Raw genomic sequence first — 26,851 nt, 5'->3', positions numbered from 1 at the left:
GCTGTTTAATATAGTTGGTCAAGCAAATCTTCTCAGTAGAAAAGGCGGCCAATTTAAACCATGTAGGCGCGAATGGTTATCGTCCAATAGAAAATTCGAATTTCGCGCCTTTTTCTACTGACAAGATTTGCTTGACCAACTATATCTATAGTTACTAGAATAGAGACCCACTTGAGTTTTTTTGACAGCTATTCCAAATTCAGTCATAACCAAATACAAAACTCGATACTGTAATAATACTTATTAAAATACAGTTTTTTTTTTATTCATTAAATATATACAACAAACTTTTCACTCTTTCTAATATGAAATTTTAAAATTGGTTGTAATGCTGGTAATTTCCTACGGTTTCTGAACACATTTTAGAGCACTAACGACATGTGCGTAAATAAAGAATTAAGTGAGATCGCCGCTACTAACTAGCTTGAATAATACAAGCATTCTATCCATTGTCAATGGCTCGTTTAATTATGAAATTTGTTGAACATGACTGGCGTTGTTCAAATCTCGATGATACCTAATGATGATTGAAAATTCCTAACGTTTGTGCGGCGATGCATCCCGGCAATGGACGGGGTTTAACAGGCATTTGTCAAACGATAATCGCTCAACTTCATGCATTCCTCCATGGCAAAAACGTTTTCTCCGCCGGGCCGCGTCACTGTTTATGTTGTGCTTTTTAGGTCGCTGCCGTGGTACGTGAAGCACGCAATCAGTGTTACTTTTCTTGATTTCATATTTTCATATACAACGTGATAAAAACTAGAGAATCTGCATATTCATGATGCTGCGTTAGATTGCGTCGGATCCATCAGCCATTAGAATGTGTATATCGTATCTGCGGCACGCACTGCCTGTCGGTAATATGAACTTGATGAATGAACGCACAAAAAACCGTACGTGATATCAACTCGTGTCTTACGCTTTCATTTGACCCGGTTTCTCGATTTTTAATGCTACCATATTATGAAAAATTGATCCTTGAAAGGTAACATAGTTGTTCGGAAGCCATATATGGAGTCGACTTTACGCCTTATAAGTAAACAAGTTCTCAACGTGATTTCGCACTGCAGCCTTAATGGTGAGACGAGTGAACTGACGCCCAAATAACACCAGCTGGCCGCTTGAGATTTAAATTTTGCAAAAAGTTGGATTGGGGTCGCATCAGCATCGCAACCGCGGTCCTATTCTGGCTCAGTTCATTCGCCATCCTTCATGTTTACATTGCAATTCGCATCGATGTCAGTGCATGTCACATCGACGGCAACAGTGGGAAGTCGATGTAAGTAACAAGAAAAACAAGTGTGAAAAGTGTGATCGCGCCTGGGAGCGCATTCCTGTATCCCGGCGGCGGCGCGGCTTGCGCCCACGCGCCCCAGAATAGCCGCACCATCCGCGAGGAAAGCGCTATGCACAAATAAAGTTACGCACCAGGAAACCAAAGACACTCGCTGGCCGATCGCCGCGCGGGTCGGCGGCGACGATCACTCTACACACTTATGTATGAAGATGTTAGGACAAACATTTCGCAATGCAAAGCTCTAATTACAGCTGAGATATTTTAGTGGATGAGGGCGAAGCAGGCCGGCTGCTGGGACTGACCTCGTTGCTGGGTGAGCATCTGGCGCGTATAGTGATGCTCGGTGCGCTGCACGCGTTCCTCCTGCTGCACAGATTGCACGCTTTGCTCGTGCCGCTCCGAGTGCTGCATGCGCTGCTCGGAGCGCTGTTCGGAGCGCTGCTCCGACCACCTCGACTTCTCCATCACGCCGCCACAGCAGCACACGCACTAAACTCTCACTCGACTAGTTCTCGATTAACCGTCGGGGCTCGCCCGTCAAATAAATACGCCACTGCAATAAACTTATACTAGTCCACGGGTTCATTTAGCAGAAGTCAAGTCATTATAACCCAAGTCCAACATCCAAGACGTCGGTCGATTGCGAATAGTTAGCGGATAGTGCGGAGCCGTCGAGCGGTGCGCGGGCGCCGCCGAGCCGGCGCGGGGGGCGGCGCGACCGAAATACGCCGGGTTATTTTGAGACTAGCGCTCCCGCGCGCCCCACTGCCACCACCGCGCCCCGAGCTCCAACACTCCTCCCTCGTCCTCCACATCTTGCATCGCGCAAGTTTCGCATGCCTTCGAGATCCCGTAATCGCGAATCCCACGCACCGCTTCTGCCCCCTGCGAGCCTTCGGCGCTCGCGAGTTGTTGTCGATCGGCTTACGTTTATCCCACACTCGGTGTTAAAAAGTAAAAGTTTCGATTATTCTTCTCGTTAACAATGGTATTAGCTGTATGTTAATTACCGCTTGGCATTCATGCGCACGCAGATTTTAATTACCCGCTTGGATACGGCCAGTGACAGCTGCGTACTAAAACCAGATTCATGAACTAGTTTTCAAGAATAGATTATATTAATATATCAAGTGTTATTTACACCCAGCCTAGACAATAAATGTACATTCCACGTCAAACATACTGAAACAAACACACAAACAATTACACTGATCAGGAATCTCAGAATAAAGCTTTGTTGTCGCTACCTATAATTGTAATATTATTATCCATGTAAGATGATTTGTAAGTCGAATGGATCGCAAGATTATTTACAATAACAATAAGAACTCAACATAGACAACTAGTAGACTGGGTTAGTTGTTCATTGAAAATTTGCCCCAGTATTACGTAGTCTTTTCAAGGTTGGTTTATTATTAAATCTTGTATAATTACGGTACTAAAGATATTAATTAGTAGACAATTAACTCATTCATCAAGTAAGGTTTCTTTAAGAGGCCGGTGTCGATTTTAGTCGAAAAAATGTAAAATTGATAGATTTAGTCGATGAAATTGTACACCGTTTGTTACCAAATTGTAATAACAAGTACTGGTTTCTATTAGCACGTCTTCTTATCTTGCCTTTTATCAGATAAATTTTTTGAAAACAGACACTAAATTAGTAATGTTTTTTTTTCTGATGGACGTTTAGGTAAACGCGCATAAAGCACTGATTTTGTCGCTCTTATTTGTAAATTTCGTAGTTTGCACTGCTAAAAATGGTAAATTTGTATTACACATATTCTGTACTTGACGTTTATCAAATTACATTTTTGTTATATGACTTAGAGTTCGAGGAAATGAAAGTTAAACGAATTCAATTTTCTCCAGAAATTACTTCAAAACAAGTGACAATTTCTCTGAAAATCGACTTAATTTCAACGTAATTTTGATACTTAAACAATCTACAACATTTGCTGAAATTATTCTTATACATCAATTTGTATAATTTACCACCATCATTTTTTTAAAGAATTTTTAAAAACTGCCCCTTCTCTTCATATATTACCGGTGACGCACGCTCGCGACCTCATTATTAAAAGGCAAGATGAGAAGACGTGCTAATAGAAACCAATACTTGTTATTTAGATATTACGTAATAAAACGTGTATAATTTCAACGACTGAATCTATCAATTTTACATTTCTGCTCCAAAATCGACTACGGCCTCTTACTGTTGCTTAAAAAGTGCTACTTTACGTAGCTGTTTAGCGTTCGCAAAGTTGGTTTTTGCTAACTAGTGCTTTTTACTTTCCCAGCTTTTATAAATTTAATTCTGACCGTAATCAATACGTCCACACCAAAGACTTTGGATGTTAAATTTTTTTATATATTTTTATTTTGCCATTAGACATTTATTACGTACAAAAAGTATTGTTACAGGATATAAAGCAAATATTTATTTGTTATTATATATGTCAATAAAACTTTATAAATTACGATATTTCACTAACATCTTTTTTATTATTTGGCTGAATGGAACTATCATCGAGTTGGCTATCGAAAAAAAAAAACCGGCGCCCGCTATTTTCACTTAAAATTTACTTCTATCAAAATAATTAACTGGAAGAGTGGTTTTGTATGAAATGACTTAATGTGATTAATTTTGGCAATGTAAATCAACGCTGAACGTAGTTTACAGTGCTGAATAATATACAATATCATTCATGTTCAAGGAAAAATTCGTAGCCAATATTTATTTATTGTGATTTTTTTCGCAAAAGCATTAAAAAAGTCGTTCAATGTACGTGCGAAAGTGTTATTATTTACGAGTCCCGAGAGCCTACGGCTCATAAAAGACGGGACAAGTAAACACACTTTCCACACTTGCATTGTAATGTACCTTACTATTACAAGCCTACACTCATTCAGTTCTATAACGTATTCTCGCAACAAATTCTAAATTCGAACTATGTAGTTTTCCAATGGCTATTTAACAGCAGCACGGGCAGAAGGATTGAATATCATTTATTTAATTAATAATTGTTGTTAAATAAAATATTATTAGTATTCGTGCATAAATAGACCTTAATATTACAGGATATTTAATAAAAGATTTCGGACTGCCTGCTAATGATGATGGTTAGCGATTAGTCCTATTAGACCTATTCTGTAAAAATATTATACATAACAAGAGAGATTTCAGTTATAAAATTAAAAAATACCTATTGCTGGCACCTAGATGGAAAAGTTCAATCCTAGCAGTAGGTACTATGCAAATATCATTACTTTTATAGAGCTATTCCATTCCATCTTCCTTTAGTTTGTTTTTCGTAGGAAATTTTTTAATTGCATGTTATTGCTTAATTGGACACGAACTTTTCATACCTTCAGTTTTCATAAATATATATCCACTTGGCTTTATAAATAAATATTTGGGGATAATTTTACACAGATCGACCTGGTCCCAAACTAAGCAAAGCTCGTACTATAGGTACTAAGTTACTATATACCTACCTAGATACATAATTAGATAAAATCCATAACTCAGGAAGACACACATAAACACACACATAATTGCCCTTACCGGGATGTGTAGTAAAGGAACTTCAGTTCCAATTAAACAAAGTTTTCCAGTTGTAAATATATACAAAGTAGATTAAATAAATGACGACCGGTCTGGCCTACTGGGTAGTGACCCTGCCTGATGTGAAGCCGATGGTCCTGGGTTAGATTCCCGGTAGGGGCATTTATTTGTGTGATGAACACAAATATTTGTTCCTGAGTCATGGGTGTTTTCTATGTATATAGGTATGTATTTATCTATATAAGTATGTATATCGTCGCCTAGCACCCATAATAGTACAAGCTTTGCTTAGTTTGAGGCTAGGTTGATCTGTGTAAGATGTTTCCTAATAAAATAAAACTATGAAAACGGATTATATCGCGTATATTGAATTTATTATAATACATAATATTTCAATATACGCGATATAATCCGTTTTCATAGTTTTATTTCATAAGTAACTATCGCGGTAACCGAAGACAATATTATGTTTCCTAATATTTATTTATTGATTTAATTAGTATTCAGTATACCTGTATATAAGGTAGATTCGTATTGAGTATATAGTTAGTTAAAAAAGCCTGCACTCCTGAATTCTACGTTCAAATGCTGCAAAAACATGAAAAATATCTTCCTTCCATAGTTAGCATTTTATATTTATCGCCGCTCCGTTTCGACTGAGTCGTAAAACTGTTTTAATTTTTTGACACAAGCGATAGTGATTACTTGATAACGTTTAAAGCGATGGAATTAAAAATATACCTACATATGTACTGTAGATGCAATACAGAAAGTAATATCATCGATGTGTTTGACTGACTATGCTTTTCTGTTTAGCTTAAAGGATGACTGATGGTAGGGAATGCCATATGGCGTTAAGTCCGCCTTTTTAACAGTATATTTTTACAATGCAATAAAGTCCAAATAAATAAATAAAACATAGTAAATGTTACTACCCTCTCTGTCTTTAAGTAACATTAGAAATATTTATACCAGGCAGTCAGCGATCCATGACTAATATATGCGTGAATTAATATACTAGATGGCTCTACATGGCAGGGTCGAGGCGCGGCAGGCAGTATGACAGATTTTAGAATTTAACTGTTTTAACAATTAAAATTTAATTAATATGAAAGTTTCCTTTTTTTCCTCGCAGGTGTGTTGAATAACGTCGTATGAAACGTAGCACACTTTTGTATCACAGTGTACAAACATTTCTTGTGTAATAAAGCAGTCATCGCTAGTCATTTTCATGCCGCCCGTTATACGGCTGCCTTAGTACTTAGTACATATGCCATTGCCAAAAACTCTTTGACAGTACATAATGGTGCTAATTTACCGCACTAGTGCGGTAATTAGCAATTTGCGTGCCTACTTTATACTGTAAAACCTGGTACGATACAAGTGCGAATAGGTATTAAATTAGCAACTCGTATCGATTTAAAACACTCCCTTCGGTGCGTGTTTTATCGCCACTTTTCAAATTTCCTAGGTTTGGCACTTGTATCGTAATGTACTATTTATTAAATAGATGCACTTAAGTGCAAAGATGTATAATGCATATTTTAGAGACCACTACCTACAGAACTCTCCATTATGCGTGGTCCGACCCGCACTTATCCGGCTTTTTTATTATGATAAAACGGGTAATATAAATAGATACCTACTTACAGATTTTACACCATAGTTGTTTGGAAGTGATATGGTTGTAGAGAAGGTAGTCATTAATATTCTAAGACTAACCCCCTTATTCATAAACGCGCTACAAGCAACAATTAGCTAAAATTCGTTTGTCTTCATATTTTTTGACATCCATGTATTAGTAAGAAAGGGATAACACATTATTTAACTAATTGAGGCTTATAGTTCGTTTATGAATAAGGGGTTTATACTTTAATCGTAATTATCTGCCTTAAAAAGTCAAACCTTCATCTGTCCAAAAGGAAATATTATAATAATTAACATCCGCCTAATAAGTCATAACTCATAATAAACGTCTCAAGGAAATAAAATTCATAAACTCTTAACTAACCGGAGTTTGGGCGGCTTTACAAGTGCTTTGTAACTCCACCTCGACCTTTGAAAAGTTTTAATCTAACTCTGATATTCCAGTTTTCCGAAATGGGAAGTTTGATCAAGCGAGTTGGGCGTTTACCAGAAAATACGCCACGTTTTCATTAAAGGTAGTGAAAAGTTTTGAACTACCAAATACAGGGCCCCTGTTTTGATTACACCATGAAGTTGTACCGCAAGAAAATTACGCTTAGGTACCTAACCGTGATACGCTGTGGCAGTTTTGTGAGACGCCGTTGCAAAGGAAAATGTTTATTACGAGTATATTACCGTCCTCAGTTTCAACATTCTTCTATTTATCGTTTTTCTTTGTATCGCCGCGCGATTGTTTTTATATCGGCACTTAGGATCCGGATGGGTGTTGGCGCGCATTTATCGTTGAAATATCTAGAACTGGTCCCACGGGCGTAAAGATGTCCTCATCTCATCGTTAGGCCAATAATAGCCTCGGTGCTGCATTGCTGACGTGCATAACTCACGAAGCTCCTGCATTTCGCCTGAAATAACCGCGCGAACATGCGTCATGCTTGACTGATCTCATTGGAATAATTCGACCAAAGTAAAAACGAGTCGTTTTCCACGATAAAGGGTGCACACTGCACTGCACATGTCAGATTCAAAACGAGCTCTCACATACCAGGCGAACAAAAAAGTGCTCTACCATTCAACTACTTATGTATACCTTCTCACTCATAGAAGGTCGGAGATACGCTACTTCTTTTCTGCTATAGGTAGACGCGATTTCACAGCCCTGAATGATGTCCAGTACAAGTGTGTTATAAATAAGTAAGTTTTAGTAGATACATATACTCGTAATGTTAGATTACATTTCGTAGTGTAATGATTACATATTTGTCGTTCCATATTTCGCCCATGGAGTTCCAAAAATTTTTGACATTAGAAATTAATGCGGTAGCGTCAAACCATACCATACAAAACATACCATATAGTGTGACAAAACTCTCTAATAGAGAGAAAGTTACAGGGACAAACTGGATGCAAAAAGCACAGGATAGATCCCACTGGATTACTCTGTAGGAGCCCTTTACCTCTATCTTCTTGCTTTAGAATATATGTTTTAATTATATACATAGTAAATAAATAATTATTATTAAGTAACATAATTTTCCAAAGAATTACTGAATTAGACTATATAAAAATAAAATGTATATAGTATTAAACATATTAGTAACGGGTCACTCACGTATTGCACTACTGCATTAAGACGATTTTCTGTCCTCATATGAAGCTAGGACAGGTACTGCGTTCGCCAAAGGATAGGGAGCCTTTGAACAGTCCGGGTGTGTACATGATTCCTTGCTCCTGTGGGAAAAACTACATAGGAGACCCGGGCCGAAACATTTCCACCAGATTGTCCGAGCACATACGTAGTATGAAGAACAGGGATAGCCGGGGTTCTGCGGTGACGGAACACGTATTGGATTCGGATTCGGATTCGACTCACTATATACATTTCGATAAGGTAACCGTACTGGCGAAAGAAAAGTTTGTGATTCAGCGAAAAGTACGGGAGGCTATCGAAATTAGTCGTCATCCGAATTTTAACCGTGATTGTGGTTGGTCAGTGCCTCCGAGCTGGAAAACTGTGTTGGGTACTACGTCGGTGGACAGTGTGGACGAACCATTAGCGAATGACGTAGTGAGTCTCGTGTGCAACCCATCATTTGAATAATGCCGTAAATGAGGGTAGTTTCTCGCCCCCCTGCCGCCAACGGCGCCCGCGCCGAGTCATCGGGCGGGGAGGGCTGCGGCCCGCAGTCTGCGCCGGTCCGTCACCGTCGACGCAAGCTCCTGATGACGTGACGTGAGTGACCCGTTACTAATATGTTTAATATGCCTGTGTCTCACGGAAGTTTTGTATATAGTATTTTACTCTTTAAATTAAAACGAAATAGAAGTTAACATTGTACTAAAACTGCAAGAAATATTTTAAAGGCTTTTTTTAACAGACTTCAAGATTTCAAAAGGAGGAGGTTCTCAATTCGGTTGTTTTTTTTTTTTAATGTTTGTTACTCCATAACTCCGTCATTACTGGACCGATTTTGAAAATTATTTTTTTGATTGTAAGTATATACATACATATTGGTCCCGTTTTTATCAAAACGCAGTTCTGATGATGGGATCCATGAGGAATCGAGGGAACTCCTCAAATTTCAAAGGCATACATATAGTGATTTTAGTATTTTCATCAACAAATCAAGCATTTACATTTAAAAATGTGACATTTGATGAAGTGGAACTGCTGATGATGATCAGAACGGAACTCTTCAATGACGCATAGTTCACGTTTGGCGATTTGTCCTCTTCGTTATGTTTGTTAAGCAACTTAGGTTTTCAAAACACAGTTTTGTCAAGCTCGAGTTCTGATGATGGGATCCATGAGGAACCGAGGGAACTCCTCAAATGTGAAAGGCATACAAATAGTGATTTTTGTATTTTCATCAACAAATTCAGCATTTCCATTTAAAAAAGGGACATTTAAAGAGGTGGAACTGCTGATGATGATCAGAATGGGACTCTTCAATGACACATAGTTCACGTTTGGCGATTTATTCTCTTCGTTATGGACCCAGACCCAAACTTGGACCTGGACTTTTTTTTGAAATGCGATCCTGTTAGAACTGTGACCCTTACAGAAACGAAATGCTACTAGAAAAGTGGGTGATTTTACCTCCTTTTAGTTAGGCAAGAGATGCTGTCCTTTTCATTTCATGGAGTGCACCATCAACAATAAGTAACCTTTCAACGGCATCCCCCATTGAAGTCGGTTTTTTTTTCTTAAAAATTATATTAACACCGGAGCTGAAGATACAAGATACAAGTGTCGGTATGTCAAGCATTTGGCACAGTGGTTGTTAGCCACAACAGTTATAAGGGTTATAACGACAGACCATTCCTTCTACCTCAATGGACTACAGCGGAAAACGCTTTTACAGTACATATGGTGCTACCTTCTCGCACTAGTGCGTAAAAGAGCACTTTTCGTGCGTATGTCGAAAGTTTAAAGGGCCATATGTACTGTAAAACGTTGTACGATACACGTGCGAATAGGTAACTCGCAACTCGTGTCGATTTAAAACACTCCCTGCGGTAGTGTTTTAATTTATCGCCACTCGTTTCGAATTTCCTCTTTTCCGCACTTGTATCGTAAATAACTATTTTGTTATTTTATGAATAAAATAGAAAATATTTTTTGTTTTGTGAGATACGTAGGATATCTTTGACTATCACTACATAATGGCGGTGAAGTCTCTTGGAATTCTTGATAAAGTAAATGCAATGTAATGCCGTTAAATTCAATACGGCTGTTTTACGGTATAACGACTTTTGTCTGGTCGAAACGAAAACGGTATTTTAATACAACTGTACCAATTTTAGTAGTGATCGCTAAAGCCAAAGATAGATATAACTCCGTAATAGATGGATACAGTCTAGGGAAAAAACGTGCCTCGAAAATCAAGAAAATTTTATTCTCGTTCAGAGGGCGCTACTAGCTTTGGCCAACTGTCGTATAGATGTCGTTGACGGTTTCCTTTGTTATTTAACAATTTTAACGCATATCAGTGAAAGAACATGGGTCAAAATCATAAAAATAATTAATGCAAATAAAAAAAATCATTTATCTATATTTAAATACATTTTATCGTATTTTTATAAATATTTATTTTTAGTTTTAAAGTGTGTCGACAGATGGCAGTGAATTTACTGGGGTTACAAAATTTACTATGACAGTACCGCTCTAGTATAAGTTACTCTATGCTAAAGCGAAGGCGCGCTTAACTTTTTGTGCTAATTCCTTATATGTATGTATATATATAGATTATACAAGCTTCATTATGCGTCTGAATTAACTTAAATATTTGCAGCAATCACGACACTTTGTTTGCTTTAATAATGTAATATTTATAATGAATAAATACTGTAAATAAAAAATATTGGATTGGATCACGTCGCGCGAAGCTTATTTCGGATCTGAGTAATTGTTTGTGGAATATATGTTGTGGTATTCGTTTCACAATGTGGCGCAACAAGGCTATCATAAATAAACACACCACAAATGCTCAGTCAAACGAAGCTTATTTTTTTTAATAACCATTATAAGAAACCGTACTCTGCATACCGTACTGCATTTATACTATTATTTGCCCGCGACTTATGTTAGCGTAGAATGTTTATTTCCGTGTTGCAGCTGATGTGCCGCTGAAAAGTTTCCAATCGCGAGTAGAATGTGAATGTCGGGTTGAGCACATCAGAAGTTATTTCAAGCAAGCAACGTACGTAGTTGTATACATACGTCATGCATGATGCACTCAATAATATGCCTTTTTTTGTAAAAACAGGTAAATATGTTGTACAGAGGACTTTCAGTATTGACTGTATACATTTGCGATTGATAAGCGTAACATTCGCATATATGTCCCAACTCTACATATCCAACTGAAACTAATATCACGTTACATATTTATGACGCAAGTAAACATGAAGTCGGTCTTGTTACTCTTGTATGAACATAATTATAGCCATACGATCTCGGCACTGCATGGAAACAACTAGCTAACATAAGCAAAACTTACACTTGAGAACAGAGCGCGTCTTACTTCATACTACTTACTTACTTACTGAGATTAAACGAACTTAATGTGTACTTCTAGAAATTGTATATAATCCGTAAACATAGATTTATAGTAGAAAGTTACGTATGGTAATGGTGTTATCGTCGCTATAGCGAGGTTGTAGTTCTTTATTATGTAAGGCGTTTTAAACTATTTTATTTCGTCTCTCTAAGCTTACACCGTTACTTACTAGTTTGCATTGCAACGGTAACTTTTTAAATTCCTTATGGCTACAATTGAATAGGTAACAGAGGTGGAGCTTTGAAATTCTTAAAGTGATGATTATTTAGCTTTTTAAAAAGCTCACCGACCCGTAGACTAGACTAAAGCATTTAATAGATGTTTGCTTGCGTATACAGTTTATCGAGAACTCAAAGGCTATTTACATAAATAATAAAAGCTCGGTATTGTTGCGTAATAACTGTACGATTTGTGTGTTGCAAATGTTAAACACGGAATGGTGGTTGGCGGCGGTTTGTTGTTGAACTGTAACAGATGTTTTACGTAAAGTTCTACGGACCTGACGTTAGTTTGGACTCGGCGTTGGACCATGCCCACACCGCAGTAGCTTTGGCGTCATGACATTAATGCTTGGCTCATTTTAATATACATAGATATGTTGTAATATAAATAAAATAACAGTCGGGTCTATTTACGAAAATCTATATGGAAACCGTCTGTGCTTTTAGCACGATAACTCGGATCTCCGACTCTACAAGTATGTTACTAATGCAGTACCTATTCAATTATGCTAAGAACAGTAAAAAGCTTAAAATTAAAACCTGCTATGATTTAAACTGTAGTCGTAACGTATTATACTCATGGACCAATTTAGAGGAACGCAAAAAAAGGTTTAATTACTGAATTACAGCACCTAAAGTACTTTCAAAATTAGTTATAATTTTTTTTTGCGTCCCTCTAAATTTGTCCATGAGTGTATTTATCATAATGAAAAATATAGATTGACATTTCATATGCGAATATCGGCTTAGTCGTTTCGACGCTACGGTGTAATTCACGACACATACTTACGTACACGGTACATAGGCTGCTAAAATCATAACCCCTCGTTTTGGCACAGCAGTCGGATAAACACGACAGCGGCTTCGTATCAATTTGTGAATAGGAGGCAGTTGGTTACTCGTAATTAAGATTTCCCGGATGTTTACCGACCGTTTCGCCAATATCCGTTTTTTGTGAGAACATAATGTAGAATGCGAATAGACATACCTGGCCGAAACTCCGAGAAGTATTGCTAATAATGGCTAATGGCTTTCTAGTCTCATCGTCTAATCATCACAAAGTTATATAAATTAAACAACAATTAGGGTGACATGATGATCATTTTGGCGCGAGCGACACGCACGGGCGAATTTAAACAAAATTACATGTTTTTGCCATCGGAATGCAACTTCGAATTGGCCTCAATGTCAGAAGTGACATTTATATCCATAACAAATACAGATCCAATTTATTATAATCTGAATAAGCCTGTTGTATCGCTAATAAAATAGCTGGTTTCATATCCATAAAACTATTCTCATTTCTCATGCTCTGAAAGTGGGTCGTTGTTGTTCTAAAAAGTGTGCAGAAAATAATACGTTTCTGCTCTAGAACACTGTACTGTCTAAGTAAGTTTTTTATACGATAAGCAACTATAATTTAGGTTTTAAATGGATTTCTTGTACAATTTCTATTCTGATATTTAACTCCCCATCTCATAAATAACGATATTTTTGCCTAAATTGTTAATTGAAAGTAACCTCAAGAAATACTACTGAAGTTTGTAATTAGCCGTGTTTTTTAAATGCGTATGTATTTTACTTTACTCGTAATCGAAATGAAAAGTAGAGTGTTTAACGGGTGAAAGGCACCATTTCTGTCGAGGTAGTTTGGCGCTGGCTAGAACGCAGTGAGAGCGCCAATTGATAGTCCGAGACTCATCCCTTTCATCCCTTGCTTAACAATTTACTATGCAAACTCGAGTCTATAAATCGCTCCGGCAAGCCGTCGCGATTTAACTATACTCTCGTTTGCAATATTTAACTTACACCCCATGTTGCACAAAGTACTATTTCAATTTACAGACAATGCTTTTACCACTTAATAACTACGAGTAGTACGGATTTGGCAACTTCACATCGAATTTTCGTAATACATAATTGCCAAGTATCTTTTGTAAACGTAAAGGCAATATTAGAATAGATTCATTGACTGATACTGAACAGATATAACTATATAAGTAACATTGAGGTTTTACGTGTTTTATACTACTGAGAACGTAAAAATAAAATCTGTTTAGAATTGAGAGTAGACTCGAATAGAAGGTTTCATTTTCTAGTGTATTAGGTGTATACATTCTAACCGATTTTCTGACCTTTTCCGTGTAAGCTGCACCGACTGCAGTGTCAACATGTGCCGCAACAAACGTCATGCTGGAATTTGATGAAAGCTAACTGTGCAATGACAGAGTGTGGAAATGTCAAAGTAAGCCTTGGTGCTTGACGCGCTTAAACTCTTTAAACGCTACTTGCACCATTCCAGTAACCCGGGGTTAAGCGGTTAAACCGTTAACCCAGTGTCAAATTGTCCTGGTAACCATGGTAACTCGGGGTTTAACCGGTTAACCCCGGGTTAGTGGGATGGTGCAAATGGCGCTAATTGTATCAATCAACCCCAACGGATGGATTTGGTCTCTGTTTTTGTATTGCTAGCTGTGTAAAAAAGCAAAGGTTGCGGCCGCAGATTTTTTCGGATTGCTAAAACAAGCGTGGAATAAATAACAAAAAAGGCGTATATGTATATTGCAACACTCCCATAAAGTGCCCTCTACTTGACCACAACAACGGACCAGAAGCCCAAGGAAATCTCCTACTTGCCTTTTACTAAGTATAATATATGTTATTTTCATGGTTTATCTAAAACAATAATAACATTCACACATTTCAAGTAATAATATTTAGTATTTATGACATGTCAAAGTTTGGTTGACAAGAACTGCATGATGACGGATGTATATAGAGTTATGAATCCAATAGATTCATGAATCATGAATAAAGTTAAAATATAATATGAGTAGGAAATATTTCCAAATACATACAAATTTTTGAAATAATTCTTTAGAATACCTCGTACGAGCCTGCAATACGGCTACTTGCTCACCAAATTCTTTGACGGATTTACTTTATTTATTTTTAGTGTTCCGTGCAAAACTTTGTTTTGATAAACGGAACACTTATGGGATCACTTCGGTCTTGCAAATCAGTTAAATGCGTTTTTTCCAGAGACCGTTTGACATAGATACCTAAAATTTGAAACAGTTATAGCAATTACCACCACTAATATTTTATTAAGATCTAATCTCCAAAATAAATTTAAAGATGTGGCCATATAATTGCAGGCTACAGGCATACAGTTAGGATATTTCAGTGGTGATGTGGCCATTTCGGTCGCGACATCAACCTTTTCATAAAAATAAGCAGTCGCTGGTCACTATGTCGGCCTAACTGAGTAATCAAGTAAAAAAAAAAGTTGAGGTGTTTTTTAGGAGTTTTGTTACTTGTTTTTATATCTATAATCTAGCTAGTTATGTTGAAAGTGTGAGTAAAATGGCATGAGCCTTGAAGACGCATTAGTGGCTGATGAAACATGCACCAAAGATACTTGCTTTAATAAATGTGTGCTTTAATATTACAATATTAGCATACGCGATGACACATAAGCGTGATTCATATTCGATCATCGTAAATATGTTACATAGTAAAATCGATTACAGACATTTACTACCGCCCCAAGTCAAAAGGACCCATGTCATTGCAGAACTCATTGGTATGTTTGACTTTTTGACTCAAGTTGTTTATATGAGTGAGACGTTGGCTAATGCCCAGTGTGTCCGGCCAACCACTAATTCTATGTTTAGTACTATTTACTCATAAAGTCTTCGTCGCACCGATCGGTGCCAAGCTATGTCAAAAAAATTGGTCATAGCTTCACAATGGGCGGTAACTAGAGATGATTTGGTGAGTTATTTTAGAACGGCTGGTGCACAGGTAAATATACTGAAAATCAGTGATGCGCTAGTTCATACGTGGGCCGCGTATTAATAAGATGGGCTATTCTATTCTAACCACTCCAGGGGTGTCATTCCTAACGCTCGCCGAACGCAATAAGAAAATTAACTGCTCAGATAACCAGTTAGAGCTTTTTTGAAATACGAATTTTTGTCATGGATCTGGAGGTCAGATTACAATGGTACCCCCATGAACCCCATTCGCCCGCGCTCAATAAAGCAATGAGAATGCAGTGGCAGATCCAGGGCGCATCGTGTTTCACATGGCTCGTGGAGTCACGTTTGTGGTCAAAGCTCGTGTGATCGCGTCTTGGCGAAGCAGGTTTAAGTACCGGTTGCTTCAAATTGTCGGCAGTCGTAAGTAACGCCGGTAAAATCTGATTGTATGGAAAGATTGACACAGGATTGACAGCTCTCTCTATGAGACGACAGTTTCTAAAGACGGTCAAGCTGTGCTGTAAAAGAGTTAATTCAAAAACTTTTAGAATGCCTAGACTATTTGGAACTAAGGGAGTCTTTATGCAATGAAATAGTTTCTACCAGTTAGGTACCACCGTCCTTTTACGTCTTATGGTGGTTTATTAAATAATAAGACGGGTTTAAATGATATGATTATCACTGGTAATTTGCAGAAAATATTGGTGTGACAATACAGGTTTTGTAGTTTTACAACACCCAGTGATTGTGTTTGTACCCAATCAAAACTTGCAAATAAAATTTGATCTACTTCCCGCTTATCGAAATTGTTTAGCTCCAATGAGTACTTGACTTGAGTTAGTTGATTGATGATTGCTATATACATATATATATATGGGGTCTATATTAATAAGCATAACGTAATACTTCTGTACTGCATAGCTATACATTGTACATGCATTAAGTTTAAATTTGGTTAGGATAAGAATATTACAGTACATATGGTGCTACTTTCTCGCACTAGTGCGGGAATGAGCACTTTTCGTGCATATGTCGAAAGTTTAAAGGGCCATATGTACTGTAAAACGTTGTACGATACACGTGCGAAAAGGTAAATCGCAACTCGTGTCGATTTAAAACACTCCCTGCGGTCGTGTTTTAATTTATCGCCACTCGTTTCGAATTTCCTCTTTTCCGCACTTGTATCGTAAATAACTATTATATTGTCAACTAGAGACCCGCCCCGGCTTCGCACGTGTTAAACTTTAACAAATTATATATATATATCTAAACCTTATTCAAAATAAAAATCCGTTCCGTTCAGTCGTTTTTGAGTTTTTCGCTAATATACAGACAGGCGCGGCCAGGGACTTTGTTTTATAAGATGTAGTGAAGGTCAACTTAAGTATTTTTCCTGCATATTATTACAAGCAACCTTGATCAAGCATAAGGACTACATAGGGAATAGTAGATTGTTAACCAAGGGAGGAAAGGCACTCATTTCCGTCGAGGTATTTTGGCGCTCGAACGCAGTGAGAGCGCCAATAGTCCGAGGCTGAAATGATGCCTTTCACCCGAGTTAAACACTCTACTTTTCATTTGGAATACGAGGAAAGTAAAATGCATGTGGTTTTTTTTTAAACATGACCAAGTACCTATAAATTTTTATAGTATGTATTTTTGAAAGGTACTTTCAGTTAACAATTTAGGCAAAAGTGTCGTAATTAATGGAATGGAGAGTCAAATATCAGAATGGAAAGTGTATAACAAATCCATTTAAACTCAAATTTCAATTGCTTATCGTAAAAAAAATTAAAAAATCGTACTTCGAATGTAAAATGCTCTAGTGCAGACACGTATCATTTTCTGCACACCTTTTAGAACAACAATGCCCCTCTTTCAGAGCATGAGAAATGAAAACTCCTTTTGTCATTTAGAACACTTCGTCTTCAACAAGATTGCTTACTAAGTCTGAAGTTGGAAGTAGGACTCCAGAAGCAAGCTCCTCTAAACTTGCCAGTCGTCGGAACTACTATTACCCGTAGTCTATCGTGTCTGACAACAAAGTAGGCAAGCTTACACGGGGAGTACATTCATCACCCGAAAGCAGATTTTTAATTTGATCTTATTTTGTTCCGACCTTGAGTCATCATCAGGCCTATCACGCGCACCAATACTCGTAAGTGTGAGCGAGATGACTCCTTACTACATTTCGTGAGTACCAATCAGCGTTAACGGCTCACTCTTATTAGTGCAGTGACGCAGGCTGACTGAGAAAACCATATCAAACTGTTAAAACAGGATCGGCCGCCCGATGGAGAAGTTTTGTGGTATTGGGATTTCAATACCTTTGATAGTGTCTTGCATTGCCATTGCAATCAAAGTGATTCTGTGTGAGAAGTAGTTTTCTCACACAGAATCACTGATATTTCATTCCAGCTACAAAATACGCATCGTTACTACTAAATACGACCCACTTACTGTCGCGCGGGATTATTTGTAACTCCTTAATTAAGCTATTTATTTGGAACTACGTGAATCAAGCTGAGCTATGTCCGCATATTTATGCTAAACTATTTATTTATTTATTTACCCCTTATTGCACAATACAAGAAAGTACAAAGGGCGGACAATCTATTCTAAAATAATGATCTAGATTATTCAATAGGTTCCTACACTGCTCACAATGTTTTTAACTGTCAGTTATTAACTGAAATCTTGACGACATTATTACCCTATTAATGGTACCGAAACCGGCTGAATGAAGATTTGTTTTTCTATAATCTATTGGAAATTTGTTAAAAAATTAATATTTATTAATAAATTCATCATTCTCAATTTCTCCCCGCTCCTGTCGTAAGTTTTGTTGTATCATACATTCGACAGTGTTTTTTGACACATTCTTGGTTTGAGCTCTATCAAGAACTATCTTTTTTGAAATATTTTTGTTGCATATCGTCGTTCTTGTCGTTTTAACGAAAGAATTCCTCGGACCCTCAACTCAACCCTATTTCGTTCAATAGGCCTGCTGTGGGACTTTGTCGAATCCAGTCTTTGGGCCCGATTTAGAGGGCATTGGCTTAGAATTTATGGAAGACACAATTAATTATTATTTTTATAATGTAGCCTGTATATATCTGGATTCAAAAATTATAAATATACAATAAATATACTCGCTTTCATTATGAAAGTAGTTAAGTTTAGTTTTGTATAAATGTATAAGCTAGTTATAAGAAAAATTGCTACACCCCACCGGGGTCCATGTGAAACTTTACATATGTAATTTGTAACATTTATGTACATACCATGGTTTGCAATAAAGATTTACTTACTTACTTAAGCAAGCTAATGGCCTCATAACCATCGTGGATCATCTCCAACTATTATCAAAATAATATTAGAAGATTGTATTATTAAACAAATCTGCGAACCGTTTTAGTGATTGTTGATGTAGATTTTTATATCGAAAAGTAACCAATGCCAGGTAACTGATACCACATCGACTAAATTCCTGGTACCCCGATATTTGGAGACACGTCTACATTCTCATTATTTCATGGGAATCGCAAAGAAATTGCCTTTCACTATACCATTACTAATGTTGATTAACAGGTCAGATTGGAGTGGTACACACAAGTGATTATAATTCATAATTTATTGATAAAGGTAATTGTTTACACGTCAAGATTAGGTACATAATATTTGATTACATTTATATAACTAAATGTAAATTATCCGCACAATACAAATGTCAATCATAATAGAATTAATAGAATTTTACAACAAAATAATGGTAAACATAAACATCACATCAATAATATCTAGTGTACACATGTACTTTACTTATTTATATTGTGTGTGTGGATCGATGACACTTTATCGAAAAATTCGTCGACGATGTAGCAGGTCATCTCTAATAACATTTTTTTTAATTTTATTAGCCAATGTGACGTCACTAGGGGCATCTCTGATGTCGGCAGGTAACGCGTTGAATAGCTTGACTCCTAAAACATAGACGGATTTCTTGGCTTTAGCGGTAGTATCGGACGGCCGCGTATTAATAAGATGGGCTATTCTATTCTAACCACTCCAGGGGTGTCATTCCTAACGCTCGCCGAACGCAATAAGAAAATTAACTGCTCAGATAACCAGTTAGAGCTTTTTTGAAATACGAATTTTTGTCATGGATCTGGAGGTCAGATTACAATGGTACCCCCATGAACCCCATTCGCCCGCGCTCAATAAAGCAATGAGAATGCAGTGGCAGATCCAGGGCGCATCGTGTTTCACATGGCTCGTGGAGTCACGTTTGTGGTCAAAGCTCGTGTGATCGCGTCTTGGCGAAGCAGGTTTAAGTACCGGTTGCTTCAAATTGTCGGCAGTCGTAAGTAACGCCGGTAAAATCTGATTGTATGGAAAGATTGACACAGGATTGACAGCTCTCTCTATGAGACGACAGTTTCTAAAGACGGTCAAGCTGTGCTGTAAAAGAGTTAATTCAAAAACTTTTAGAATGCCTAGACTATTTGGAACTAAGGGAGTCTTTATGCAATGAAATAGTTTCTACCAGTTAGGTACCACCGTCCTTTTACGTCTTATGGTGGTTTATTAAATAATAAGACGGGTTTAAATGATATGATTATCACTGGTAATTTGCAGAAAATATTGGTGTGACAATACAGGTTTTGTAGTTTTACAACACCCAGTGATTGTGTTTGTACCCAATCAAAACTTGCAAATAAAATTTGATCTACTTCCCGCTTATCGAAATTGTTTAGCTCCAATGAGTACTTGACTTGAGTTAGTTGATTGATGATTGCTATATACATATATATATATGGGGTCTATATTAATAAGCATAACGTAATACTTCTGTACTGCATAGCTATACATTGTACATGCATTAAGTTTAAATTTGGTTAGGATAAGAATATTACAGTACATATGGTGCTACTTTCTCGCACTAGTGCGGGAATGAGCACTTTTCGTGCATATGTCGAAAGTTTAAAGGGCCATATGTACTGTAAAACGTTGTACGATACACGTGCGAAAAGGTAAATCGCAACTCGTGTCGATTTAAAACACTCCCTGCGGTCGTGTTTTAATTTATCGCCACTCGTTTCGAATTTCCTCTTTTCCGCACTTGTATCGTAAATAACTATTATATTGTCAACTAGAGACCCGCCCCGGCTTCGCACGTGTTAAACTTTAACAAATTATATATATATATCTAAACCTTATTCAAAATAAAAATCCGTTCCGTTCAGTCGTTTTTGAGTTTTTCGCTAATATACAGACAGGCGCGGCCAGGGACTTTGTTTTATAAGATGTAGTGAAGGTCAACTTAAGTATTTTTCCTGCATATTATTACAAGCAACCTTGATCAAGCATAAGGACTACATAGGGAATAGTAGATTGTTAACCAAGGGAGGAAAGGCACTCATTTCCGTCGAGGTATTTTGGCGCTCGAACGCAGTGAGAGCGCCAATAGTCCGAGGCTGAAATGATGCCTTTCACCCGAGTTAAACACTCTACTTTTCATTTGGAATACGAGGAAAGTAAAATGCATGTGGTTTTTTTTTAAACATGACCAAGTACCTATAAATTTTTATAGTATGTATTTTTGAAAGGTACTTTCAGTTAACAATTTAGGCAAAAGTGTCGTAATTAATGGAATGGAGAGTCAAATATCAGAATGGAAAGTGTATAACAAATCCATTTAAACTCAAATTTCAATTGCTTATCGTAAAAAAAATTAAAAAATCGTACTTCGAATGTAAAATGCTCTAGTGCAGACACGTATCAAAAAATCAAGATTGTATTATTAAACAAATCTGCGAACCGTTTTAGTGATTGTTGATGTAGATTTTTATATCGAAAAGTAACCAATGCCAGGTAACTGATACCACATCGACTAAATTCCTGGTACCCCGATATTTGGAGACACGTCTACATTCTCATTATTTCATGGGAATCGCAAAGAAATTGCCTTTCACTATACCATTACTAATGTTGATTAACAGGTCAGATTGGAGTGGTACACACAAGTGATTATAATTCATAATTTATTGATAAAGGTAATTGTTTACACGTCAAGATTAGGTACATAATATTTGATTACATTTATATAACTAAATGTAAATTATCCGCACAATACAAATGTCAATCATAATAGAATTAATAGAATTTTACAACAAAATAATGGTAAACATAAACATCACATCAATAATATCTAGTGTACACATGTACTTTACTTATTTATATTGTGTGTGTGGATCGATGACACTTTATCGAAAAATTCGTCGACGATGTAGCAGGTCATCTCTAATAACATTTTTTTTAATTTTATTAGCCAATGTGACGTCACTAGGGGCATCTCTGATGTCGGCAGGTAACGCGTTGAATAGCTTGACTCCTAAAACATAGACGGATTTCTTGGCTTTAGCGGTAGTATCGGACGGGATCAAAACCAGATTTCCCCCGCGCGTACTTCTGCCTGACTGCTGCTCACGGGTTTTATACGAGCTGATGTTATTTCTAACATACTTACACGCTTCTAAAATGTAGACACTAGGTAAAGTTAGGATTTTATACTTAATGAATAATGGAAGTGCCGAGTGGTCGTAAGGTTTTCCCGCGATTATTCGTATTGCTCGTTTTTGAAGCTTGAACACTCGCTCACGATCAGCCGCTGTCCCCCAGACGTCGACACCATAAATCAATATCGAGTGAAAATACCCGTAGTATGCTTTTTTCATATTTTCGTCTGAAAGTGTCGGGGCCAGTCTCGATAGTGCAAAGGCTGCTGAAGATAACTTGTCGCACATAATGTCTATGTGAGCTGACCATGTTAGACCAGAATCGATAATAAAGCCTAAGTATTTGGTTTGGTCAACGGGGTATTGGGGTGTTGTCAATACTTATTTTTAACTCTGTCTGGGACTTTCGAAGTTTTCAAAGTATAATATTACAAAATTAAAGCTAAAGTTAAACCTAGAAATAAAATAAGAATTTACTTACCTACAAAACCAAAAACCAATTACAAAGAGAACACCCCTTCTAACACTGAGGCATGGATCCCATGACACTGGCGGCGTTATCCCTGTATCTCAAGGGAAATACGTTGAAAGAGGTAGATACGCGCCAACCCTGGGGTCCCCTGAGGTGTCCAACAGCAGCACTGACAGTGATCCCACGAATATTTTCATGTCGGCTGCCCATGCAGGGACCCAAAGTCTCAACCGCGAGCGCCGCAAACTCATATTCGTTGAGCAGCTCCGAGTATTTGCAGGGCTTGAATACTTGGGCCTGGTCAGCTGCATCGCCGGCCCGAATGCGGGTCCCTTCAGTCCCTTGAATGTGGGACTGTGCAAAGGTGTCGACACATGTTGCGTCCCACACCAGGGCCCTTTCTAATTTCCACGCCACCAACGTGGCTCCGTCGGGACGCTTCCCGTCGTCCCTCGCCAAGCCCACGGGTTTTAAAACCGCAGGCACAGACACGGTGGCAAGCGCGCGACGGACCAAATCGTTGATAGTACCGTGGCGGAATAATGGGCCGGCGTTTCTTGAACAGGTTGTGTTGGAAATTTGTTAATATAAGTCTCGTCAATACGTATCAAGTTTTTGACAGCAATTTGGCGCCAAATGATTTTCGGCGTTCACTTACAAATTTTGACACATTTTTGATCATCAGAATTCGTTAAAAAAATGTTTTTAGTGTAATAATTATACGTGTCTGGCAATTTCAATGAAGTGTATATACATATAAAGTAGGCTAGGACAATAATTAAAGAAAAAGCACTGAATTTGGCATGTTCGTTACGAATCAGGCCTTATAAAAGTGTTAATTGATTTGCCGTACAATATAAAATAAAATCGTATTGGAAATCGATCTTTTAATCTATCGTAAAGTCGAAAATGTCTCGAAATAGAGATTTAAGGCATCAATTACCGACCATCAAGCTTAATGCAGGTGTTACAGACCACCCACAGGTACACTCAAAAATACTCCCAACGGCTCGCAACAGGTAATTCCTATTTTTAATATAGGTTAGGTGTTTGGTAGTGGTAGCCTATATACACGGAATGTCGACTTACTCAGTGGGAGTGGGCGAGGACTTGCTTGTTTTTCTGTTTCACCCAAAATACCGACCACCTACACCGGTTCGCTGCCAAATCCCGAACACAACATTACTTAAATTGCTTTCTTAAATTTTGGTTAAATTACTTGTTTACCAAAAGACACGGAAGCTTTTTATGGGACCCCATGTCTTACTTAATTATGTTTAAACGTGAAACACTTAATTGTTAATATTTCTACCCCATTCGGCGGTAAGGTAATATTTTTTTTCGGTAATGAACTTTTATCTTACCTAGGTAGTATGTAGGTACAGTTAGGTGCAAAACTATCCCAATATAGAAGCAACTTATTACAATGTGGAGAAATCGATGTCGATCGAAGGTTTTTGTTTAATATTGTTTAATGCATAACAGGTAGGTACTTCTTGAAATTCGCTACAAATCCGCCTAACAAATGCGGATTTGGCATTTAAACTGATCCGGTGCATGACAGTTAGTTTCGTAGTTAATCGAATTGTATAACTGTTTATATTATCAAAGGACTAGAAAAGAAACAAGCGCAAATCACTGAAACAGAGAAATCTTTTTAATATCACCAATGACATTGTATGTATTTTTACCACAGCTGAATTTATAAAATAAATAAGACGCTGAATAATGACGCGAGCATTTTAAAAATGGACGTTGAAATGATGCAATACCGTGAAATTAGTAGAATCATTATCTTTCATTATTAGGTACTCTAGGATTTCGGTAAAATAATATAAGCTTGACTACGCGTTTACCATAATTTTTACTCCTACGGTGTACTAGTAAGTCTTAATTCCTCAGGTATCCTATCTCTAGTATCTCTACTAATCCCTATCCCTGGTACATCCCTACTTAACTAAACTAATATTATAAGTGCGAAAGTAACTCTTCCTGTCTATTACCTCATCAGCATCACGCTTATACCGCCGAAATAATTAAATTTTGTATACAGATAGTTTGAGGCCCGAGAAAGGATATAGTGCCTTTGACAATTCTTGGGATTCGGTTGCCGAGCCTGATGGGGTCCGGCTCACAAAATGCCGAAAGAACGCTAGGATGATGAGATTACATTTTGCTTGTGCGAATAAATTGGTGCGAAAGAAATATCCCGAAATTGACGTCATTAATTTTTTTTTGACGTGGTTCGTGAAACATAAGGTGAACGTTAGAGTTTTGAATGATTCACGGTTAGTTTCACTAGACTTATATTGACCCGTGAACATGATGCATGTAACTGCGTCGAAATATCGGGAGCTCACAAATAATACAAAAGGTAATCACGGTCTATATCCCGGTCAATATAAGTCTAGTGATAAGGTGAACGTCTTTAAAAATCCGTAGAGGGGCTCGGATCAAAGACCAGATGTAACGAAAAAGTGTTATGGCGCGGTGGCTTATATATCTGTAACTATAATACCTATACGAATGGTTTTGATATCAGTGTATAGATGAAAGTAGCCATTACTTGGAACTGCATGTGCCGCTGACATAGATGCCGTTGATTTTGCGCTAGAAACGACGCATTCGGAGCTAAAATGACCCCTAAGTTAATCCCTCTAAATCACAATCTATAATTTTAGGCAGCACTCAACTCGTTTCTCGGATTGACTTTCCTAACTTACCTCTCATAGTGTTTGATGGTGGCCCGGTACCATTCTCGAGCCAGGTAAAAAATCTTGGAGTCATATTAGATCGCACACTGTCTTGGGTACCAAAGATAAGTGAGATCGGTAGGAAGATGTTTGCTTTTCTGGGGTCACTTCGCAGGCTTCGTAACTTCTTGCCGCTCGCTACCAGAACTGCGCTTGCTCAATCTCTTCTTGTCCCAATATTGGATTATGCCGATATTTGCTATCTTGATCTTACAGAGGACCAGCTATTATTTAAACTTGAGCGCCTTCAACACGTCTGTATAAGGTTCATATGTGGCTTACGCAAATATGAACACGTCTCTGAATTTCGTACCCAGCTTAAGTGGTTTCCCATTCGCCTTCGCCGTAACTCACATTCTTACACTTATTTATAATATTCTTTCAACCCCACTACCCCTCAATATCTTAAGAGCGTTTCAATTAGCTCCATGCATGAATTTATTTTTATTTTTGGATTCATAATTTATATCATTGGAACACCGGAAATGATAAAAATACTTTTGTAAACCTTAACATTATTTTATTAAAAAATATTTTAAATGTTGAAAATTTTTGAGCGGTTGAAACGCTCAGAGCGCACAGAGCGTGATGACGTCACACGTTGGGCGGCCCAACTGACGTTTGCTACTAATGACACTAATCTGTCGAACGCGTGACGTCACGTGGCGTTTCGAGCGTTTCGTTCACTAGCTTTACGCGGGCAAATTTTTGTACTTTTTATTTATAATTTTAAGTAATTAAATGGTAATTTAAAAACGGAAATGCATTTGTAACATGATATAACGGTAACAAACATCCGAATAAAACATATGTCGTTCAAATATAAACTTCATGCATGAGGCTAATTATCTTTCGTCCGTCCGGTGTGCGTAAAAGCATCTCCTTGCTCCGCCATCTTCTTCATCAAAATTTTACATAACTCTTTTACATTTCGAGCTGTTCGGCTGTGGAATGCTTTGCCGTTAGATATCAGATGTGATAAATCCCTTCCCATTTTTAAAAATCTATTGAAATTACGCTGCCTTAACTTGCCTTATTTGTATGATTATATATGCACGTATGTATATGTGTATATATTTATTGTATTTGTATGTATATATTATTTTGAAGTTTATAAAATTATTTGTGTCTTCGGTTTGTTAATTTATATGTATATCAGCACTACCCGTTCAAAAATGTAAGTTAACTTTCCTGCTACCCAAAGGTTGTCTGGAAGAGATCGCTTTTTAGTGATAATAACGCCTGTTGTTACCTAGTCTTAAGCCTGTATCTCTCTTTGTGTATTTTTTTACTCTATGGTGCACAATAATAGTAGTTTATGCAACTGATACATAATGAGAGAGGCCTTAAAACACAAGTGTGGTTTTATGAAACGAGCGTCAGTGAGTTTCATAATAGAATCATACGAGTGTTTTAAAGCCTAAATGTTAATTTTGCTTTTTAATAGCTACATTTGTTGCACATTCCATAATATGAAATGAAATGAAAATCTTTATTTTCAGGCAACTATTGGCCCATAGATACCTTACCTTAAAACCTACCTTAGATACC

At 37.4% G+C, this 26,851-nt stretch overlaps 1 protein-coding gene across 1 annotated transcript in view; it reads right to left on the bottom strand.

Moving 5' to 3' along the window:
- The window catches only part of LOC134754137 (titin), a 147,416-nt gene extending 145,315 nt beyond the window's left edge, over positions 1-2,101 (bottom strand). Inside the window, exon 1 of the mRNA XM_063690216.1 lies at positions 1,603-2,101. Coding sequence (XP_063546286.1) covers positions 1,603-1,765 — 163 coding nt within the window. The 5' untranslated portion in view covers positions 1,766-2,101. The remainder of the gene's footprint in view (positions 1-1,602) is intronic.
- Positions 2,102-26,851: the final 24,750 nt, after the last annotated feature.

This window comes from Cydia strobilella, chromosome Z (genome assembly GCF_947568885.1).
Source record: "Cydia strobilella chromosome Z, ilCydStro3.1, whole genome shotgun sequence".
NCBI classification, from domain to species: Eukaryota; Metazoa; Arthropoda; class Insecta; order Lepidoptera; family Tortricidae; genus Cydia; species Cydia strobilella.
Note: the sequence above shows the minus strand (reverse complement) of the source record. Positions and strands in the feature narration are given on the sequence as shown.